This window comes from Chiloscyllium plagiosum, chromosome 10 (assembly GCF_004010195.1).
Source record: "Chiloscyllium plagiosum isolate BGI_BamShark_2017 chromosome 10, ASM401019v2, whole genome shotgun sequence".
NCBI classification, from domain to species: domain Eukaryota; kingdom Metazoa; phylum Chordata; class Chondrichthyes; order Orectolobiformes; family Hemiscylliidae; genus Chiloscyllium; species Chiloscyllium plagiosum.
This window is the reverse complement of record NC_057719.1, coordinates 12881805-12904490: the sequence shown is the minus strand read 5'-3', so window position 1 is coordinate 12904490 and position 22686 is coordinate 12881805. Positions and strand designations below refer to the sequence as shown.

General features: G+C 45.4%; 1 protein-coding gene across 3 annotated transcripts in view; it reads right to left on the bottom strand.

Moving 5' to 3' along the window:
- Positions 1-22686, bottom strand: part of LOC122553388 (acetyl-coenzyme A synthetase 2-like, mitochondrial) — a 77100-nt gene that overhangs the window by 32247 nt on the left and 22167 nt on the right. For all 3 annotated transcript variants that reach the window (XM_043697090.1, XM_043697093.1, XM_043697092.1), the window contains exons 4-6: positions 21982-22157; positions 19878-20030; positions 7193-7340 (exon numbers count right to left, since the gene is read on the bottom strand). In XM_043697090.1, coding sequence (XP_043553025.1) covers positions 7193-7340; positions 19878-20030; positions 21982-22157 — 477 coding nt within the window. The remainder of the gene's footprint in view (positions 1-7192; positions 7341-19877; positions 20031-21981; positions 22158-22686) is intronic.

Below are 22686 nucleotides of genomic sequence, written 5' to 3'. Positions count from 1 at the left end.
ATGCCCAACACCCCCCCCCCCCCCAACCCCTGTGCTTATATTGTCCATAAAACGCATCTAATGCTTCCTGTACCCTATTCCCACTAGAATTCTGACCAGCAGGCTCCCCCCGTCCCCCCCGGCCTGTATGTTATAGCGGGTCTCCCTCGAGTCTCCCCCCATTTTTCCAAAAATCCCTAACCCTTAGCTGCACCTTCAGTGCAAATTCCCATCTCATCTTCAAGTTCCGCCTCCTCTTCAAAGTGCTTGAAGATGTTGTCACCTCCTGAATGCCCCAAAGTCCATTTTGAATGCGTCCAATCAGGTTTCCATCCTCTTACAAACTGAAGTGTCCAACGTCACTGTGCCAAAAGCATATTTTCCCTTCTCACCCTTCTCGACCTCTGTCTGCAGCCTTGAACATGGTCAACCACAGCATTTCCCTCTCCTGCCTCACCATTGTCGCACAACTGGATAGGTCTACATTCATTTAACATTTATCCTTTCATGATGAGGGCATCACAGACAAAGCCAGAATTAACTGCCCTTGCACTTAGACTTGCTAGGCCACTTTCAGAAGGCAGTTTAGAGTCAACCATATTGCTGTGGGTTTGGAGTCACATGTAGGCCAGATCCAGTGAGGATTTCCTTCCTGAAAGGACAGGAGGGTTTTGACAACAGTCAACAATGGTTTCATGCCTATCATTAGGCCGCATGGAAGGATTCAATTGGCCGGATGACTGGTTTGTAATGGCAACAGCCATGGGTTCGAATCTCACTCCGGCTGAAGTTACCATGAAGGATTCTCCTTCTCAATCTCTCCCCTCACCTGAGGCATGGTGACCCTCAGGTTAAACCTTCACCAGTTACCTCTCTCGCTAATGAGAGGGCAGCTCTGTGATCTGGTAAGACTATGGCAGCTTTACCATTGGACTACAGGTAACTCCAGACATACAGTTAGATTAGGTTCCTACAGTATGGAAACCGGCCCTTCAGCCCAACAAGTTCATACTGACCCTCGGAAGAGTAAGCCACCCAAATCCATTTCCCTCTGACTAATGCACCTAACACTATGGGAAATTTATTATCACCAATTCACCTGACCTGCACCTCTTTGGAGTCTGGGAGAAAACTGGAGCACCCAGAGGAAACCCACGCAGCCACGAGGAGAATGTGCAAACTCCACACAGACAGACGTCCGAGGTTGGAATCGAACCCGAGGCCCTGGTGCTGTGAGGCAGCAGTGCTAATCACTGAGCCACTGTACTGCCCCAAAGTTAGACTGCCAAGTAGTTTTTCTCTACTGCATGCAACCAAGTTTAGATCCCTACCAGAGAATGGGAGCAGCAAATCTGCCTTCCAGTCAGCAACAGTACAGAGAGCTATCCTGATACACAGTTGGAATGATTACTCATGAAACACTTTTAGACCTTTCATCACGCAAGTACTTCATGGAGACTTCAACAGCAGCTTAAAGACTGTCATGTATCATTTCCAAACCTGTAAGCAGTTATCAGCTCAGTGCTTCGGTGATTTGCCAGTCCCAGAGGAATATGTAAATACAAAGATATATGTAGTTTAAAGCCTGGCCATGTCTCAGTATGGAACATCAACTGGTGTCAATGTCACGATGGGAGAAAAGAAGAAAACGCTGGGATGAGAAAGGCCACTTAGGCACTCAAGCCTCATAGCTTTAGCAGCCTAAACCCTACCCTGGCCACTTCCATGTATAGGGCTCCTGTCCTTCCCTGTGCATGTGGATTGCTGATATGATGGGGCATGGAGAAAGTGAGGACTGCTGTTGCTGGAGATCAGTGCTAAAAAATGTGTTGCTGGAAAGGCGCAGCAGGTCAGGCAGCATCCAAGGAGCAGGAGAATCGACGTTTCGGGCATAAGTCCTTCTTCAGGAATTAAGCCTCATTCCTGAAGAAGGGCTTATGCCTGAAACGTCGATTCTCCTGCTCCTTGGATGCTGCCTGACCTGCTGCGCTTTTCCAGCAACACATCTAAACTGAGCTAGTCCCATTTGCTTGCGTTTGGTCTGTTTCCCTCTAAAGCTTTCCTATCCATGTATCTGTCCAAATACCTTTTAAATGCTGTAATTGTACCCATCTCCACCACCTCCTCTGGCAGCTCATTCCATACACACACCACTCAGGTCCCTCAGGTCCCTTTTAAATCTTTCCCCTCTCACCTTAAACCTATGCCCTCTAGTTCTGGACTCCCTTAGGCCAGCTATTGGTACTGGTGCAGGTAGAAGGAAGGTGGGGAGATGTTCTGAGTGAGTGAGTAGGCAGCAATAGGGGAGGCAATGACCTACTGGTATTATCACTTGACTGTTAATCCAGAGACGCAGGTAATATTCTGGGGACCCAGGTTTGAATCCCCGCCACAGCAGATGCTGTAATTTGAATTCAGTTAAAATCTAGAAGTAAGAGTCTAATGATGAACGTGAATTGATTACTGGGGAAAAACTCATCTGGTTCACTAAAGTCTTTTCAGGAAGGAATCTGTCATCCCTATCCAGTCTGGCCTACATGCTCCAAACCCATAGCAATGTGGTTGACTCTTAACTACCCTCTGGACAATAAACACTGGCCCAGCCAACGATGCCCTCATTAATGAATTTTAACAAGTTAGGGATTGGGTGAAGGGGTGTGGAAGGTTGAGGGGGAACAAGTGAGGGAAGGTAATGGTGAAGATGGTGGGTGGTAGGTGCAGTAGCAGATGTACAGTGAGGTAGCAGACAGAAGAGTCACCAGCTTTTGTGTGTTAAAAATCACACAACACCAGGTTATAGACCAACAGGTTGCAACCATCTCCACCACCTCCTCTGGCAGCTCATTCCATACACACACCACTCTCTGTGTGGAAAAGTTGTCCCTCAGGTCCCTTTTAAATCTTTCCCCTTTCACCTGAAACCTATGCCCTCTAGTTCTGGAGTTGGAAGAGCTAGCTTTCAGAGTGCCGCTGATGAAGGAGCATCACTCCAAAAGCTTGTACTGCCAAATAAACCTGTTGGACTATAACCTCGTGCTGTGTGATTTTTAACTTTGTCCATCCCAGTCCAACACCGGCACCTCCACATCACAGCTTTCTTATGGCACCGCTTGCCATTCCTGAGGCCTGTGGAGACTGTCCTATCCCTGGGTCTGGGTGGGGTGGAAGAGGTCTTCCCGGATTTTCTGTCAGAGAAGCGCTGGCACCATTTCCCCTTCTCCGATGCCTTCTGAATAAACATCCCTCACTGAGCAGTGCAGCTTTACAATGCCAGTGCTCGCCCGTGCTCACGGCAGCCTGTTCGAAAGGCACAGGCACCTGGGACACTGGTCTTTCAGCAGGTAGCTGGTGAGGGATGAGTTGATCCTGGAATGGCGCATGGTTAGATGGGGCTGGAATGGAGCAAGAAGGAACTTTTGGGGGTGGGGGAGTGGGAGTTAATGGGTTTGCTAAGGTACAGTGAGAAATCTCACTAAGCCCCGTGGAGACAATCACTCCAAAAACCCAGAGAAACTGACACTTGGAAATTAAAGAGTAAGATTCAGGCCATTATTCTGAAAACTTCACAACTTCCAAGCACAATTGTCACCCCAAACAGGAAAACCACATATGTCCCACTCTCTCCAGTTACCTCTAACTCAATTTCTGGGGAGCAACACGCATCTGATATGTTCATATCATTTTACGAACGTTCCCTTTCACTTTCAATTGCAGCTTCTCCCCTCCCTCAGAATGAAAATGTATTTTATACATTCCAAAGGAGCCTTATCAGGCAAAAGCCATTTGAGTTATATATCCAGCACAAGCAGCTTATCTCTGCCTTTATCAGTTGCAAAGAATCTGCCCTGACGTGAGATAGCAGCCATCAATCTGGCTGTAATGCTTACATGTCACTTGTTTGTTATGTTGTAATTCAGGAGCTGGTCAGTTTGCCCAAACCGCCCTGTACAGTTCCATGTCCAATTTGCACCATCCCCAGCAGCTCATGTTTAACGCTGGGATGGGTGGGGAGGGGAGAGTATGTGAAGGGGCAACCCACATAGCCCCACATCCAAAAGGTTCAGCACAAAGTTTGAAAAGTTTTTAAAAGCCATAGACGGTGTGAAGGCTTCTTGAAGCAACAACAATAAGCTACATTCAAGGACAGGCAGCAGTGAAAAGTGGCCGAGCAGAGGCTGATAGCTAAGTTCCATGCGCCTCAACCGGGATCTTGGGTTCATGTCACACTACAGGTGACCACCATTGCACTATATACACACACACACATATACACTCTCTCTCACACTCACAACCCTCCAACCCAGACAGACACCACACACACACACACTTAGACCAGTCTACACTCACACACATATACACTCTCTCTCACACTCACAACCCCCCAACCCAGACAGACACCACACACACACATATACACATGTGGGGTGAATTTGTACTTGCAGAGTTACATTGTACTTTGTTCAAAAACTGCATGCATTCATGTAAACTCTGTTATCTCATTTTTTAGATTAGAATCAATCTAAACATCATGGCATAAACAGAGAACACAGGGGGCTAACACCTTCAACATATTGTCTAGCTATCACCAATTGTTATAGTTAACCTGAGAATGCAACTTTCTAAAAAACGTTTTGTGATTTACACATGAAAGAAGTGAAACTATCATGGTATTCGAACAGATGAAAGTCTCAACAAACAATCAAGGTATTTTTCAATGTATAATTTCAGTTACATCACACTGTAAACTTTACTATAAATTCTGTGTCTTACAATGTTATACTCCGCAACCATCTGATGAAGGAGCGGCGCTCTGAAAGCTAGTGCTTCCAATTAAACCTGTTGGACTATAACCTGGTGTGTGATTTTTAACTTTGTACACCCCAGTCCAACACCAGCATTTCCAAATCATGACTACATTTATATAGCACCTTTGAAGTAATGAAACATCCCAAAAGGGGTTCACAGGTAAGTCATAAAACAAAATGTGACAGCCACATGATCAGATCAGACCACATGCTTTAAGGAGGTCGCACATTCCAGGCACGTAGCACCCTCGTGTAGAAAAACCTACATCTCACATCTCCTTTTGACCTACTCCCTTTTATCTTAAACCTCAGTCCCCTAGTAATTGACATTTCTACCCTAAGGATACTAATAATAGTGAGTCACACCAACTAGCCACCAAAAAACATGATCTACTATCACTAGTATCCTTACGTACAGATGAAGAAGGACACTCCTCAACTGGGACAACACATCCATCCTGGGGCAGGCTAAACAGAGACACGCACGGGAATTCCCAGAGGCCTGACATTCAAACCAGAACTGCATCAATAAACACATGGAATTGGACCTGATTTACCAACCTCTGAGAAAAAGAACCATAAATGATATCATCCACCTTATGAGACCAAGACACATAGATAGAAAAAGGGACAGAATACCAGCGCTTCACCGGAGGCTCACTGATGATGTTACCTAGTATGGTGACGAAACATCTGAGAAACAAACCTTGGAGCTCAGCGAACAAATTTAACAACCTGAACCTCAACCCGAGCTACAAATCCTCTCAAAAATTGCAAGCCTCTTGTAATTTCGTAAACTTGTATCAGGTCACCTCTCACCTTTCAATGCTCAAGTGAAAACAAACCAAGTTGGTCCAGTCTCTCCTTGTAGCTAATACTCTCCAAGCCTGGCAACATCCTGGTAAACCATTTCTGTACTCTCTCCAAAGCTTCCACATCCTTCTGGTAGTGTGACGACCAGAACTGCACACATTATTCCAAGTGTGGCCTAACTAAACTTGTATAAAGCTGTAACATGGCTTACCAATTTTTATAACCTATGCCTCAACTGATGAAGGTAAGAATGTTTTATGCCTCTTTGACCACCTAATGTTGCCACTTCCTGGGAACTGTGGATCTGTACACCGAGATCCCTCTGTATGTTGATGCTTCTCAGATTTCTGCCATTGGCTCTATACTTGCCTCCTGCATTAGACCTTGCAAAATGCATCACCTTGCAGTTGTCCAGATCAAACTCCATTGGTTATTTCTCCATCCAAGACTCCAATCTATCTGTTTCCTGCTGTATCCTCTGGCAATCCTCCTTACTATCCACAGCTCCCCCAATCTTTGTGTGAAACTTACTTATCAGGCCATCTACTTTCTCCTCCAAATCATACATATTATAAACCCTGCCGGGGGGGGGAGGCAGGGCCCAGTGCTGATCCCTGCAGAACACCACTGGTCACAGGCTTCCAGTCAGAAAAACACCCTTCCACTGCTACTCTCTGTCTTCTATGACCAATCCAGTTCAGCATCTATCTTGCCAGCTCACTGCTGCTCCCATGTGACTTTAACTTCTCCGTCAGCCTGCCATTAGGTTCCTTGACATAGAAAGTGCTAAAGCCCACTTGGACAACATCTACTGCCCTGCATTCGTCAGTCATTTTTTTGTCATTTCCTCAAAAAACTCAAATCGTCTTTGTGATTCACGACCTCCCCTATACAAAGCCATTTAGCTAGTCGCTAATAAGTCAATTTTTTAAAAATGTGATAAATGCTGCCCCTAAAAATCTTCTCCACTAATTTCCCTACCACTGATGTAAGAGCCTGTAATTTCTTGATTATCCCTGGTGCCCTTCATAAACAAGGGAACAACATTTCTCCAGTCCTCTGGGACCTCTCCTGTGACTGAAGTGGATACAAAGATTTCATACAAGGCTCCAGCAATTTCCTCATTCACCTTGTTGAGTATTCTGGGACAGATCCCATCAACTCCCGTGGACTTGTCTACCTTACTGTTTTTCAAAACACCCAGAACCATCTTTTTTTAAAAATATTGACATGCCCTAGTTTATCAACATACCCCTCTCCAGACCACCATTCACCATTTGTGAATATCCATTCAAAAGGATTTGTCAAGGACCTCACTCACTTCTTCTAGCTCCAAGCATAAATTCCCTCTATTGTTCTTCAGTATACCTACCTGTTCCCTAGCTATCCTCTTGCTCCTTATATACACATAAAAAGTCTTGGGATTTTACTTAATCCTGTTTGCCAAGGTCATTTCTATGCCCGTTTCAGACCCCCTCACTCTTTAAGTTCTTTCCTGTTTCCTCTATATTCTTCAAGAGCTCTGTCTGTCCTGTCAGCGAGATGTGGACATGTGAGGGGTGTGATCGCCATAGTTGAGCCTTCACTGGTGTTACCTGGATTCGGGTAGACTGGAGTACTCTCAAACAGCACGGTGGTTCCTCCATTGCACAGAGGTCCATACACCACGTAGCTGTGCCCAGTGATCCAACCAACATCCGCAACACAGCCAAACACGTCACCATCGTGGTAATCAAACACATACTGGAGAGAGAGAGAGAGAGAGAGAAACAAACTAAAGTCATATTACAATCACAGATAGTTACATCGCAGATGTGCTGAAAATTGACCAGATTTAAAAACAATCTCCCAGTCAAGATTTTTGTTTTAGGTTGGTTCTGAACAGGTTAGTTAATCCATGAAATTTCCTAAAACATTTGCGGTTTTGAGAAACTGATGGGTGTCAGTTGCACACACTATTGTAACTTGGAGATACTCCAAACTACTTTCATCTCCTTTGTGATGTACAGTGAGGTTGTATGTGGAGTACTGTGTGAAGGTTTGGCCTTGCTATCTCAGGAAAGATATCATGACCATAGAGGGACAGCGATGAGTATTCACCAGTCTTGTTCCCGAGAGGGGATTGTCCTATGAAGAGAGATTGGGTAAAGTGGGCTAGAGATCATAAGAGTGATGAGATGATCTCTTTGGAATGTACAAAATACTTAATTGGATAAATGGGATTGATGCTTTATCCCAGGGGACTGTGGAAGCTCAGTCTTTGAGTATATTTAAGGTAGAGAGATTCCCTTAAGGTAGATCAATAGATTTTTGATTATTAGTGATGTAGAGGGTTATGAGATGCTAATCAATGGTGGGGTGGACCTGATTAGCTGAAAGTTCCTGCTCCTATGTTCCGACATTGGTTATCTTTATTGTATTTTGTTATCTTAATTAGTCATTGCCCTGTAATTTACTCAAACTTCATAAACGTGATTTCTTCTTCCCTCTGTTTCATTTAAAGCCGTCTCTTCTTCCCTTGTTATAGGACTCAGTAGGAAACCAGTCTCAGCAAGGTTCTGGTGTAGATGTCCCAATGGTACAACATTCACTTTCCCAAGTCCTGCTACCAATGCCCATAAACATGAATCCATTCTCTTACACCAGCCTTAGAGCCATTCATCTCTCTGCTTCTGATTTACCTAATGCCCACTTGCACTTGACTCAGTTAGTAATCCCAAAGATGATTACATTTGAGGCTCTGCTTTGTGATTTAGTGCCTAGTTCTGTCATACCCCCGATTCAAACAGAACCCCTTTCCTCGTCTTACCTTGGTCAATGGAACCTACATAGATCATGACTCCAGGATCCACCCCCTCCCATGACAGTTTCTTTTCCAGCCATGTGAAGGAATCTAGAACCCTGGCACCCGAAAGGCAACACGGCTGGGAGAAGGTTGTCCATCCCCCTTACTATACTGTTCCCTACTACCACTGTATTTCTTTTAACTCCTCCACTCCCATTGTTCCTTATACCATGATATTATGGTCAGTCTGTGTTTTGTCCACACAAACGGCAAGAATCTCAAATTCGTTGGGAATTGCAAGGTCTGCCGTTCCTGCACTCCCATGTTCTCATTCCCCTTACCTGACGCGCAGTCACACCCTCCAAGTCCCTGACCACTGACCACATCAGGTTATACTAACATAAGGGGTATGACCGCCTTTTGGAACATAGTAGACAGGCTGGAAGAACACAGCAGGCCAGACAGCATCAGGAGGTGGAGAAATCAACATTTCGGGTTTGATCCTTCTTCAGGACTTCAGGAACAAAAGTGGCCAGGTAATGCTCCCCATCCCTGATCTGTCACAACTCAATGACTCTGAGCTGAAAGTCCTCAAGCTTTAGACATTTATCACAGCCAGGGTTGCCAGGGTAAGCAGGACTTCCCACATGCCGTAGCACCCACATTGCCACCTTTATTGTGTCAGGCAGATTTATTTAGTTTTCATCAAATGATTTAAACACCAATAAGAAGTGAAGCTTCTCATTTTGCAATCATGGACCAATATGGAAGAAACAGACATGAAAAAGATCCGTGTCCTAGTTCTGATGAGTGCAAGAAAAAAAGCTTCACCTTGTTGGCTCCTTTTACAATGTAACATTAAGTAATTAATTCACTTACAGTTCAGTACAACCGTCACTCACCCAACCCCCGGCATGCCACACTCAAGCAGCATTGAAAATCCCCCGTATTTATGCTTATGGAGAAACAATACGCCAGCAGATAACAATCTGCTAATACAGATAAACCAGCTAAAGCCAGTCAGCTTATGAACTTGTTTAAGAACTCCTGTTTAAGCATGGAAGAAATTTAGAACATTGAACAATTCAGCACAGTACAGGCCCTTTGGCCCATGATGTTGTGCCGAGCATTTATCTTAATCTAAGATCAACCTTAATTACACGCCCCTCAATTTACTGCCGTCCATGTGCTTGTCCAGTAATTGCTTAAACATCCCTAATGTCTCTGACTCTACTACCACTGCTGGCAGTGCATTCCACGCACCCATCACTCTCTGCATAAATAACCTACCTCTGACATCTCCCTTATACCTTCCTGCAATCACCTTAAAATTATGACCCCTCATGATAGCCATTGTTGCTCTGGGGAAAAGAAACTTCACTCACTCCTTTTAACCAGCAACCTAACAAAAATTTTATCTTTAATTTTCTAAAAATTCATTTGTGGGATGTGGTCGTCGCTGGCTGGCCCAGCATTTATTACCCATTCTTTGTTGCCCCATGAAAAGGTGGTGGTGAGCTGCCTCCTTGAACCACTGCAGCCCACCTGCTGTGGGTTGACCGATCAGAGAGGGATTTCCAGGATTTTGAACAGTAGCAACAGTGAATGAACGGCAATATATTTCCAAGTCAGGATGGTGAATGACTTGGAGGGGATCCTGAAGGAGGTGGTGTTCCCACATATCTGCTGTTCTGGTCCTTCTAGATGGAAGTGTTCGTGAGTTTGGAAGATGCCGGAATCACAAGCTTTTCGAGCACTGCTCCTTCGTCAGGTGACTTCGCTCCAAAAGCTTGTAATTTCAAATAAACCTGTTGGACTATAACCTGGTATAGTGAGACTTCTGACCTTGTGCACCACAGTCTAACACCAGCACCTCCGTATCAAGATGTATCGGCCAGACCAGGTAAGGATGGCAGTTTCCCTTCCCCAAAGGACATTCATGAAGCAGATGGGTTTTTCTAGACAATCAACAATGGATTCATGATCATCATTAAACTATTAGATTAGATTCCCTACAGTATGGAAACAGGCCCTTCGGCCCAACAAGTCCACACCGACCCTCCGAAGGGTAAACCATCTCCCTATGACTAACACACCGAACCTATGGGCAATTTAGCATGGCCAATTCACCTGACCTGCACATCTTTGGATTGTGGGAGGAAACCGGCGCACCCGGAGGAAACCCCCGCAGACACAGGGAGAATGTACAAACTCCATACAGACAGTCACCCAAGGCTGGAATCAAACCTGGGATCTTGGTGTTGTGAGGCAGCAGTGCTAACCACTGAGCCACCGTGCCGCCCCAAACTCTTATATTCAAATTATTTTTTTTTAAATTGAACTCAGATTCTACCATTTGCTGTTGAGGAATTCAAACCCAGGTTCCCAGAATGTTACCTGGATTGCTGGTTAACAGGCCACTGATAATACCACGAGGCCGTCACCTCACATAAATGATTGAAATGACGCAACTGAGTGCTATCCAGCTGGTACACAATGGAGATTGCTGGTGAAGGATGGTGTATGGGGCCCAATGTGCGGGTAGACAATGGAGATTGCTGGTAGAGGATGGTGTATGGAGCCCAATGTGCTGGTAGACAATGGAGATTGCTGGTGGAGGATGGTGTATGGGACCCAATGTGGTGGTACACAATGGAGATTGCTGGTGGAGGATGGTGTTTGGGGCCAATGTCTTTTTGGACAATGGACATTGCTGGTGGAGGATGGTGAATGAGACCCAATGTGCTGTTGGACAATGGAGATTGCTGGTGGAGGATGGTGTATGGGACCAAATGTGCTCGTAGACAAGGGAGATTGCTGGTCGAGGATGGTGTATGGGACCCAATGTACTGTTGGACAATGGAGATTGCTGGTGGATGATGGTGTATGGGACCCAATGTGCTGTTGGACAATGGAGATTGCTGATGGATGATGGTGTATGGAGCCCAATGTGCTGTTGGACAATGGAGATTGCTGATGGAGGATGGTGTATGGGACCCAATGTGCTGTTGGACAATGGAGATTGCTGGTGGATGATGGTGTATGGGACCCAATGTGCTTGTAGACAATGGAGATTGCTGGTCGAGGATGGTGTATGGAGCCCAATGTGCTGTTGGACAATGGAGATTGCTGGTCGAGGATGGTGTATGGAGCCCAATGTGCTGTTGGACAATGGAAATTGCTGGTGGAGTTTGGTGTATGGGACAATGGAAATTGCTGGTGGAGTTTGGTGTATGGGGCCCAATGTGCTGTTGGACAATGGAGATTGCTGGTGGAGTTTGGTGTATGGGGCCCAATGTGCTGGTAGACAATGGAAATTGCTGGTGGAGGATGGTGTATGGCGCCCAGTGTGCTGGTAGAGAATGGAGATTGCTGGTGGATGATGGTGTATGGGCCCAATGTGCTGGTAGACAATGGAGATTGCTGGTGGATGATGGTGTATGGGGCCCAATGTGCTGGTAGACAATGGAGATTGCTGGTGGAGGATGGTGTATGGAGCCCAATGCACTGACAGGTCAAGAAGGATAAAGAGGAAATTTTGCTTTTGTCACTGGAGATAGTGGAGGTGATTTCTCACATCGACAAGAGTGGTTTCATGGCTGTGAGAAGAGTGGATATTGGACTAGGAATTCAAATCTGGAATTTCGGAAAAGGTCTGCATTTTTCAGCCAGCGCTCAGTACATACTCACTATGTCCCACCAAATGATTCTGCAAAGAACATGATCACACATGATAGGATTGCACTTGTCAACTCTCAGTACGGAGGCAAAGTAAATTACAGCTCATTATGGCCAAAATACTCAACTGCTGGCAGACAGTCTTTCATTAGCTGCATATCAGACAACACACAGGAACAAAGGAATTGGGAGCAGGACAGGGCCCTGTAGAGCTGGCGCAACTATTCAATAAGATAATGGCTGGTTATGTTTGTAGCTTCAAATCCCCACTCTCCTGTCTGCACACATCCCCATAACCCTCAACCCATCGTCGACTAACCCAGCCTTGAAGACATTCAATGATCCAGCTTCCACTATCTTCTGGGAAAGTAAATTCTGCACCAATAACCCTCTGGGAGAGAAAAAAATCCCCTTCATCTCAGTCTTAAAACCTCTTAATTATAAACTGTGTCCTTTAATCATTGCTTATCCTCATGACTTTTATAAAAAACAATTATTTCAAGGGATGAGGTTGTCACTGGCTGGGCCAGTATTTAAGGCCCTTAAGAAGGTGGTGCTGAGCTGTAGACCACATGTGTAGGTTGACCCACAATGCCATTGGGGAGGGAATTCCAGGATTTTGACCCAGCGACAGTGAAAGAACAGTGATATTTTTCCAAGTCAGCATGGTGAGGGGCTTGGAAGGGAACTTTCAGGTGGTGGTGCTCCCATGAATCAGCTGCCCATGTCCTGCCAGAGTGATTTGGGTGAGGTTGGAAGGTGCTGTTGGAAAAGGCTGGTGAATTTTTGCAGTATATTGTGTACGTGGTAGACACTGCTGCTGATGTGTGCCTCTGGCAGTTGGAGGGTGTGAAGGCGGTGGATGGAATGTTGAGCTGACAGTTTCAAGCGTCTTGAGTATTGTTGGAGCTGCAGTTAGGTGAGAAGTAATCTATCACACTCCTGACTTGTGCCTTATAAACATGGCCTTTGGGGTGTGAGTTACTACAGGATTCCTATCCTCTGATCAACTTTGGTAGCCATTACATATTTGGCTGGTCCAATTCAGTTTGGTCAATACTAACCCCCAGGATGTTGATAATGGGATTCAGTGATGATAATGTTATCGACTGGCAATGGATGATACTTTAATCCTTTCTTGTTGAAATCTGATGCTTCACCAGATTGACCATTTTGGATGGGAACCTGAACTGCAGAGCTTAGACTTCCCTGCATCCTGGTACAGGAGGCTTCCTCATCTTGGTTAGACCCCATTTAGAATATTGAGTCCAGTTTTATCTCTCCAAAGATGCTGGGCTCGGTATGTCTTCATGTCCATTTGGGTCCATCTTCAGTTTTTAGGTCTTTTTGATTTTTACATATACAGATAAAGGATACTGGCCTGCAGCTGTTTTCTTAAAGATGTTCCTAAAACCTTTCAAGCTTAGAATAGGAGCAGATACAACAGCAACATCTAATCGGCATCTTGACAGATACATGGATGGGCAGGGAATAGTGGGATATGGACTGTGTACAGGCAAAAGCTCCTTAGAAAGACATCATGTGTCAGCACAGGCTTAGAGGGCTGAACAGCCTGTTCCTGTGATGTATTGTTCTTTGCTCTAAATGCAGCACTTCCATTTGATGAGCAGTAAATGTTTTCTTTTATTTCCAAACTGTTCGTTAGTCATAAGTTATCTACAAGTAAACGCAACAAGTACAAAACTGTTCTGTACAGACTTTGCAGGAAATACAGTGGCATTATGACATTACTCATTACAGCTTCAATCCAAATGCAACAAAAAACTTGAAAGTGTACTATTTATACTCCCATTAAGGTTACAAGGATATCTCAACGATAGACCCTGGTCATATTTTGGCAGAAAGACCTTTGAGGAATATTATATGTCAGTATCATTCAAATGGAGAAAGACCCATGTTTTCTAATCCATACAATCAACGTCACATCATGGTAGTCTTTGTCAGCACAATCCATTTTAGCACTCAACAGTTCACCAGAGAGGAGAAATAATTACCTGACCTTTGTGTAAAGACATTGCAGAGTGATGTACAGGATGAATAGATTAGCAGTGGTTAGCACTGCTGCTTCACAGCACTAGGGTCCCAGGTTCGATGCCAGCCTTGGGAGACAGTCTGTGTGGAGTTTGCACATTCTCCCTGTGTCTGCGTGGGTTTCCTCTGGTTGCTCCAGTTTCCTCCCACAGTCCAAAGATGTGCAGCTCAGGTGAATTGGCCGTGCTGAATTGCCCATAGTGTTAGGTGCATTAGTCAGAGGGAAATGGGTCTGGGTGGGTTCCTCTTCAGAGGGTCGGTGTGGACTGGTTGGGCCGAAGGGCCTGTTTCCACACTGTAAGGAATCTAATCTAATTAAGGAGCACCCTGTGACTGCTATAAATGTGTTCTATAAGCCATTTTTTGCCTCCAAACTTCAAACAGAACTTGGGGCTAGCACAGTGACTCGGAGGTTAGTACTGCTGCCTCACGGCACCAGGGACCCAGGTTAGATACCAGCCTTGGGCGATTCTCTGTGTTCTCCCTGTGTCTGTGTGGATTTCTATCCACAGTCCAAAGATGTGCAGGTTAGGTGGATTGCCCATTGTGTCCAGGAACATGCAGGCTAGGTGGGTTAGACAGAGTAAACGCAGGGTCACAAGGATGGGATAGGGTGGTGGGTCTGCATGGAGTGCTCCTCAGAGGGTGGGTGTGCTCTCAATGGATCAAATAGCCTGTTCCACACTGTAGGGATTCTAACTTTCATCATTCCCCATGATCACTACAAGATAATCAGAGGGTTAGACAGGGTGGACAGGGAGACCCTTTTTCCAAGTATGGGGACGGCAAACACGAGGGGAAGCAACTTTAAAGTGAGGGGAGATAGGTATAAGACAGATGTCAGAGGTAGTTTCTTTACTCAGAGAGTAGTAAGGGTATGGAATGCTTTGCCTGCAACGGTAGTAGATTCGCTAAGTTTAAGTGCATTTAAGTCGTCATTGGACAGGCATATGGACATACATGGAATAGTGTAGGTGGGATGGGCTTCAGATTAGTATGACAGGGCGGCACAACATCGAGGGCCGAAGGGTCTGTACTGCGCTGTAATGTTCTATGTTCTATGCTCTATGTTTTCTGGATTTATCCACATAATTCTTAACCTTTAGGCATCCATTGTACTTTGGTCATAGTAAATGTTAAACATCTGACAATCCACATTTTATTGCAGCAAACTGGCTACACCAGCCTGTTTACCAATGAAGAATTAATTGGGTCAAACTCCAGGGAATTCATTCTTTTTGATCGAATTACCATACACGTGCAAACACCTCGTGAATTATTAACGTGAGGTGACTTGAGAAGTGGATGCCTTTCATAACTTTACTCAAATTTCAACATCATCTTATCCAAAAAATATGAAGTATTTCTACAATGACTCTACCAGGCATATTGGCGCAGAGGCATTACACCAGGAGAGACACCTACATAAAAGAAAACTATAGAGCATGCTGGAAATCTGAACACCATTCTGCAGCATTATAATAGAAATACCAATCTCTTTCTCTTGCAACAGATGCTGTCAGAGCTGTTGAGTTTCTCCAGGACTATGTCTATTTTATCTCTGATTTCCGGAATCTACAATACTTTGTTTTCATAAAATAAACAGATGTGGGCTTTAAAGCAATGAAACATGGACAAAATTCTGGTTATTGGCTCAAGCAATTTCTCCTTCCTTTAAACAACCTTCCAATAGTGGCTGTTCCAGTAAAAGAAGCTGAAACCTCAATCATCTTGTGCAGCTCAGTTACTTATTAACTCTGGAAAGTGCATCAGCTTTTGACCCAGTGGTAGAATTCTCAGTTACAAGGCAGAAAATAGTGAGCTCAAGTCCCAGTGCAGGGAGAATTGAGCAGGAAATGCAAGCTGACACTCTCTGTGTAGCTGTGAGCAAAAAGTGCACTGTTGGAGATGCAGCCTTTTGGATGTGACATCAGACAAAGGATTTGTTTTTTTCTCTTGGATATTTTATTTTCACAGGTTATGGGCACCACTGGCAAGGCCACCATTTGTTGCCCGTCCCTAATTGCATTTGAACTGGGTGGGTCATGACAGCGATTATGAAGAGCCAACTCCATTCTGCTATAGGTCGGAGACTCATGGTGGTGGTAGTGGTGATGAGGGGCGGGGGAGGAGGAGGGGATGCCCTTCCCTAAAGAAAATTCATGAACCACACAATAATCATTGATGGATGAATTTATGGTCACAGTTACTGAGACTAGTTTTCAATTACAGACGTAACTTTTTTAAAAATTGAATTTAAATTCCACCAGTTGAAATAGCAGACAAGGCTGGAAAGTGGGGATAGCATAGGTAGATGCTTGATGGCCATTGCAGACATGCTGGGCTGAATGGCCTTTATCCGTGTTGCAAAAGCTCTATGAAACACTAACAAAAAGGAGTCGGCCATTCAGCCCTTCGAGTCTGCTCCGCCATTCAATATGATCAATAATGTGGAGGTGTCGGTGTTGGACTGGGATGGACAAAGTTAAAAATCACACAACACCAGGTTATCGTCCAGTCTAGTGCTTCCAAATAAATTTAATTTATTTGTCACCTTCCAGGTGTTAGCTCATTTCTCCTGTAGACCCTGTCTCAACCCCAAATCCAACTTCAGTCTACACTGCAGATAATTCTCAATGCTCAAAGTCACAAAAGACATCCTCATAGACTTTATTCCACCCTGTGCTCCTCAACCACTCTATGGGGGAGGCCGTGATGCTGTAATGTTCACTGCACTTGATTAGGAATCCAGAGCCCCTGCTAAATTTCTGGAGACATGGGTTCAAATCCCACCATGGCAAATGGTGACACTTGAATGCAATGAAAATGTGGAGGAAAATGCTAGCCTAATGGAAATGTAACCACCTTGATGGCTGTTCAGAAAAAAGTCCTTTAGGGATGGGAAATGTGCCGTCCTTACCCAGGCCAAACTCCATGTGACTCCAGACCCACGGCAAATTGGTTGACTTTTGGTTGAGCTATTGGGAAAGGTCATAAATGCTGGCCGAGCCAGTGATGCTCACATCCTGTGACTGAAAAACCTTCCACACCAACTCTGCGATTGCTCATCTGTTCTCAGCAATTGATGAGACCGGAAGATTGTCAAGATGGAGATATTCTTTATTCCAGCTCCACCCCAGCCCAAACACTGCCCTCCAACCCCATGCCCCCAAACACCCTCTCATACCTCCCTAACCCCCGCCCCAAACAAACTCCCTCCCTCCACCCACCACCAACGCAATCCATTACACAGCTAAATCAATAGCTAAGCACTGAAAGGGCAAACAGCTAGTCTCCTTTGTTTGTGATATACATAAATGATCTGGAGAAAGGTGTAGGTGGTCTGATTAGCAAGTTTGCAGGTGACATTAAGATTGATGGAGTAGCAGATAGTGAAGGGGTCTGTCAGAGAATGCAGCAGAATGCAGCAGATAGATTGGAGAGTTGGGCAGAGAAATGGCAGATGGAGTTCAATCCGGGCAAATGCGGAGTGATGCATTTTGGAAGATCCAATTCTAGAGCGAACTATACAATAAATGGAAAGGCCCTGGGGAAAATTGATGTACAGAAAGATCTGGATGTTCAGGTCCATTGTTCCCTGAAGGTGACAACGCCACTCAGTAGAGTGGTCAAGAAGGCATATGGTATGCTTTCCTTCATCAGACAGGGTATTGAGTATGAGAATTGGCAGGTCATGTTACAATTGTATAAGACTTTGGTTGGACCACATTTGGAATACTGCGTACAGTTCTGGTCACCACATTATCAAAAGGATGTGGATGATTTGGAGAGAGTGCAGAGGAGATTTGCCAAGATGTTGCCTGGTACGGAGGGTGCTAGCCAGGAGGAGAGGTTGAGTAGATTAGGATTATTTTCATTAGAAAGACAGAGGTTGAGGAGGGACCCGATTGAGGCCTACAAGATCATGAGAGGTGTAGACAGGGTGGATAGCAAGAAATGTTTTCCCAGGACTGAATTACTAGGGTCACGAGTTCAAAGAGCGAGGGGAAATGTTTAGGGGGGATATGCGTGGAAAGCTCTTCACACAGAGGGTGGTGGGTGCCTGGAACGTGTTGCCAACAGAGGTGGTAGGGGTGGGAACGATAGTGTCATTTAGGATGCATCTAGACAGGCATATGAATGGGCAGGGAGCAGAGGCATATAGATCCTTAGACATGTTTAGATAGAGGATATGGATCGGTGCAGGCTTGGAGAGCCAAAGGACCTGATCCTGTGCTGTAAGGTTTTTTGTTCTTTGTTCTCCCTTAAATTCACAACTCTAAACGCAGGGATGTCCTGCATTTGATGCAGTTACTTGACATATTAAATTCGAGAATCTTTCTCACCCTCTGCCAAAACCAGCCCTCGCTCCAAGCCAATACTTGGCAGAGATCCCAGGCCACCAGCCCTTGGACTTTGCATCACCAGAGAGAACACAGAGAGAGAGAGGTTACAGAGACAGAGGACAGGGAGAACACAGAGAGAGAGAGAGGTTACAGAGACAGAGGACAGGGAGAACACAGAGAGAGAGAGAGAGAGGACAGAGCGGGAGAAGCAGAAAGTGTGAAGGAGAAAGAGACTGACTGAGAGCAGAGAGGAAGAGAGAGCACAGTGACAGAGAGAAAGACCAGAGAAAGGGTGTGAGAGGGTTAAAAGAGCAAATAGGTAAAGAGAGAGAGAGTGCACAGAGGGCAGAGAGAGAAACTGAGTGAGAGCAAACAGCAGAGAAAGGGAGAGAGAAAAGGACTGAGAGATCAGAGAGGTGGAGTAGAGAAGGTTGAGAGAAAGTGCAAAGAGCAGCACGAGGAGCAGACAGCAGAACACCGAGACAGGGGAGAGACAGGGAATCAGCAGTCCACTCTTAGGAATCTCAGGCTGTACAGAACTTACTTCATCATGGAAATGACCGTGGGTCCATAAATCCAGGAAAGAATGCAGGAAATTTTCCAGGATTTATGTTTTGGCTGTTGGATAACTACTCCCGAAGGCAACTCTCTCTCCCCACCCCCAATCTCTCATCTTGTATTTCACATGATTGAGACCAGATGGTTGTAAATTCATTAATTGTACTTTCTTGTTTTACAGATTATCACAGAAACCTTCACACCCACCCTGCGCTGCGCACCCTACTCCCATTCATCTCACACCATATTCCCATTCCATTCCACACCCCACTCCCATTCTCTCCCATCTACCATTCTATCCCAAACCCCACTACCATTCCATCGCAGACCCCATTCCCATTCCTCTCCACAACCCATTCCCATTCCTCTGCACACCCCACTCCCATTCTATCCCACCTCCCATTCCCATTCTATCTCAAACCCCACTACCATTCCATCGCAGACCCCAATCCCATTTCTCTCCACAACCCAATCCCATTCCTCTCCACAACTCACTCCCATTCCAACCTACGCCTCATTCCCATTCCATTCCATCTCCCCATTCCCATTCCATACCACTTCCCATTCCATTTCCATCCCAAACCCCATTCCCATTCCCCTCCACACCCCACTCCCATTCCACCCTATTACCATATATTCACCCTATACTCTGCTCCCTTTCGACCAAATATTTAAAGGAGGAATTGAAATGCTAATTAGGCTGAATGGCCATGAATGCTTCTTTTTCCAATGTCAAGGATCCACCTTTTAAACACGAAGTTTTCTCATACGTCCTAACTGACCTCAGCATATGTTTCCGGCATTTTGTGTCATGGTTTCAGATTTCCCACATTAGCAGCCGCCTTCTCAGCCTTTACTCACCCTATGTGTGAGAGCCGCGTACAGCAGGAAACCTGCCTGTGTGTGTACCACACCCTTCGGTTTCCCTGTGCTCCCTGACGTGTACAACAGGAACAACATGTCCTCACTCTCCATGGCAACGGGTTCACAGGCTGCTTCTTCTTTCATCATTTCCTGGAAAATAAGCCATTCTTTAGCCGTGCAATATATAAAATCAACGGAGCCATAAAGATACCGGGATAAAACTATCTGAAACTTTTGCCTTTCACAGAAGTGACCTATCGCTTTAGCACCGTCTCCATTAGGGGTCTCGGCCCGCCCACCCAGTGAGCAAAACATGGCTGTCGCTATCAGCAGAAGGGGAAGAGGAGGGGGAGGAGAAGGGTTGATGGTAACCCTGTGTGATCAGCCAAAGCGTTTTGCAAACGAAAGAAAGCCAGACACAGCAGCTCGACTGAAAAAATGATTAAACTGTCTGACTCTGTAAGGGGCTGACAGTTACACCAGTCTGAAAAATGGCAGCGATAATCAAACACTCTGTCAGATCCTGTGGTCTGAGATTGTGGGAGTAAATTCACAGAACACAGTGTAGCCTGTTGTTGAGGGTTGCTGCCTGAACCGGAACCTTTTGGCTCAGTTCCTTTCCCATGTACAGAATCAATGACGGGGCAGACTGAGCCCATTTCCTATATGAAAGTGAGGACTGCAGATGCTGGAGATCAGAGTTGAGAGTGTGGTGCTGGAAAAGCACAGCAAGTCAGGCAGCATCCGAGGAGCAGGAGAATCGACGTTTCAGGCCTCATTCCTGATGAAGGGCTCTTGCCCGAAACGTTGATTCTCCTTCTCCTCGGATGCTTCCTGATCTGCTGTGCATTTCCTCCATCATGCTCTCAACACCCATTTTCTAGATGCCAAGATGCTCAAGTGGACATTTAACCCTTTACATATTCACGGGCCTTACTGCAGGCCTCCATGCTTTCCTGTCACCAGGGCCTGACTTAAACATTGCTCTAATGAAAACAGTCTGCTCCAGGGATTGTAGCACATACCAGAGACTTGCTCCAGTGAGAGTGTGCTGCTCCATTGGAGGTGCCATCTTGTTAGATGAATCATTATACTGAGGTCTTGCCCATCCTCTCAAACAGATGTAGAGGCCGATGGTAGCCAAGCGGTAATGTTTCCAGACCGGTAACCTAGAGACCTAAACCAATGCTTTGGAGGTAAGAGTTCAAATCCCACCATGGAATCTTAGGGAAATCTCAACGTAATGAAATGTGGAATAAAATGTTGATTATGGTGACGGTGAGACTATACGTTTGCTGCTTAAAAATCGATCTGGAACATAATGCCCTTCTAGTGACTCAGTGGTTAGCACTGCTGCCTCACAGTGCCAGGAACCTGGGTTCGATTCCACCCTTGGGCGATTGTATGTGTTGAGTTTGCACATTCTCCCCGTGACTATGTGGCTTTGCTCTGGTTTCCTCCCACAGTCCAAAGATGTGCATGTTAAGTGGATTGGCCATGGTAAATACAGAGTTACAGGGATAGGGTGGGTGTTTGGGTCTGGGTGAGATGTTGATGGAGGGTCAGTGTAGACTCGATGAGCTGAATGGCTTCCATGTAGGGATTCTACGATTCTAAGTCTTCAGGCTGGGTCGCCACAGTAAGCTGAGTGGCCTACTTCTGCCCCTGGGTCTTATGGATTCCACATCACTTTCCTTCTGAAATGACTTAGCAACCCACTCAGTTACAACAAATCACTGGGGCAGTGTCTGCACCACATGCAGATCTTCAAGATGGCAGCTCACCACCTAACCTAAAAAACATAGGCCCTGCCAGTAATGCTCATATCTCCAGGAGGAAAGATTTTCTATTTCTAAATTAGAACATGCAAAGAGGAAGGATTGTTACTGTTAAACCTGATGTAAACAACACCTAAAACCTGATCATTATCACAAGCCGCTCTGTACACAAACTGCTGCATTGTGATGGCGACTACACAGCCTGAGAGCATAATTGGGTCTTTGGCTTGAGGTTGTGCAGGGATGCATGTGAATATTTCATGATCTGTGACAAGGAAATTAAAAGTGCCAGCTAGTTGTTTTTTTGCATCCCAGCCACCTACCTCCTCGAGGGGAATGTCAATATCTGACATTGGGACCTTGTTCTCTGTTCTTGTTGCGATAAGCACTCGCTTGACTGAAGGACACTGTTTCACTGCTTGATCCACAGTTTTCTTCAAATTGATGACCCGTCCACCCCTCAGAGCCTGGTTGGCAGTGATCACGGTCTCACACTGTGCTTTGAAAATGAGAACACAATCATTAGAGGATTACAGTATTCAGTAAAAACGGTTTACGGTTTATATATTATTCCCACTGGCCAGAGCCAGACAGCATGAGGACAAATCCCAAAGAAAGCTTGGAACCAGGACAGAAAGTGCTGGAGAAACGCAGCTGGTCTGGCAGCATCAGCAGAGAAACAGCATTAACATTTTGAGTCTGGTGATCCTTTTTCGCTGTTAAATTCCAGACACCCCACTGCACTCTGGGCGAAAACGTTTCTCTGCATGTTCCCTCTAAACCTTCTGCCAATCACCTTAAGTATTTGGGGGAAACAGATATTTCCTGTCCACCTTATCCAAGCCTCTCATTATTTTGTCTACCTCAATTAAGTCACCCCACACTATTCTCAGGAAAACAACCCTAATCTATCCAATCTTTCCTCAGAGCTGCAATCTTCAAGCCCTGGCAACATTCTCATAACTCTCCTCTGCATTCTCTCCAGAGAAATGATGTCCTTCCTGAAAAGTAAAGACCAGAATTGCTCA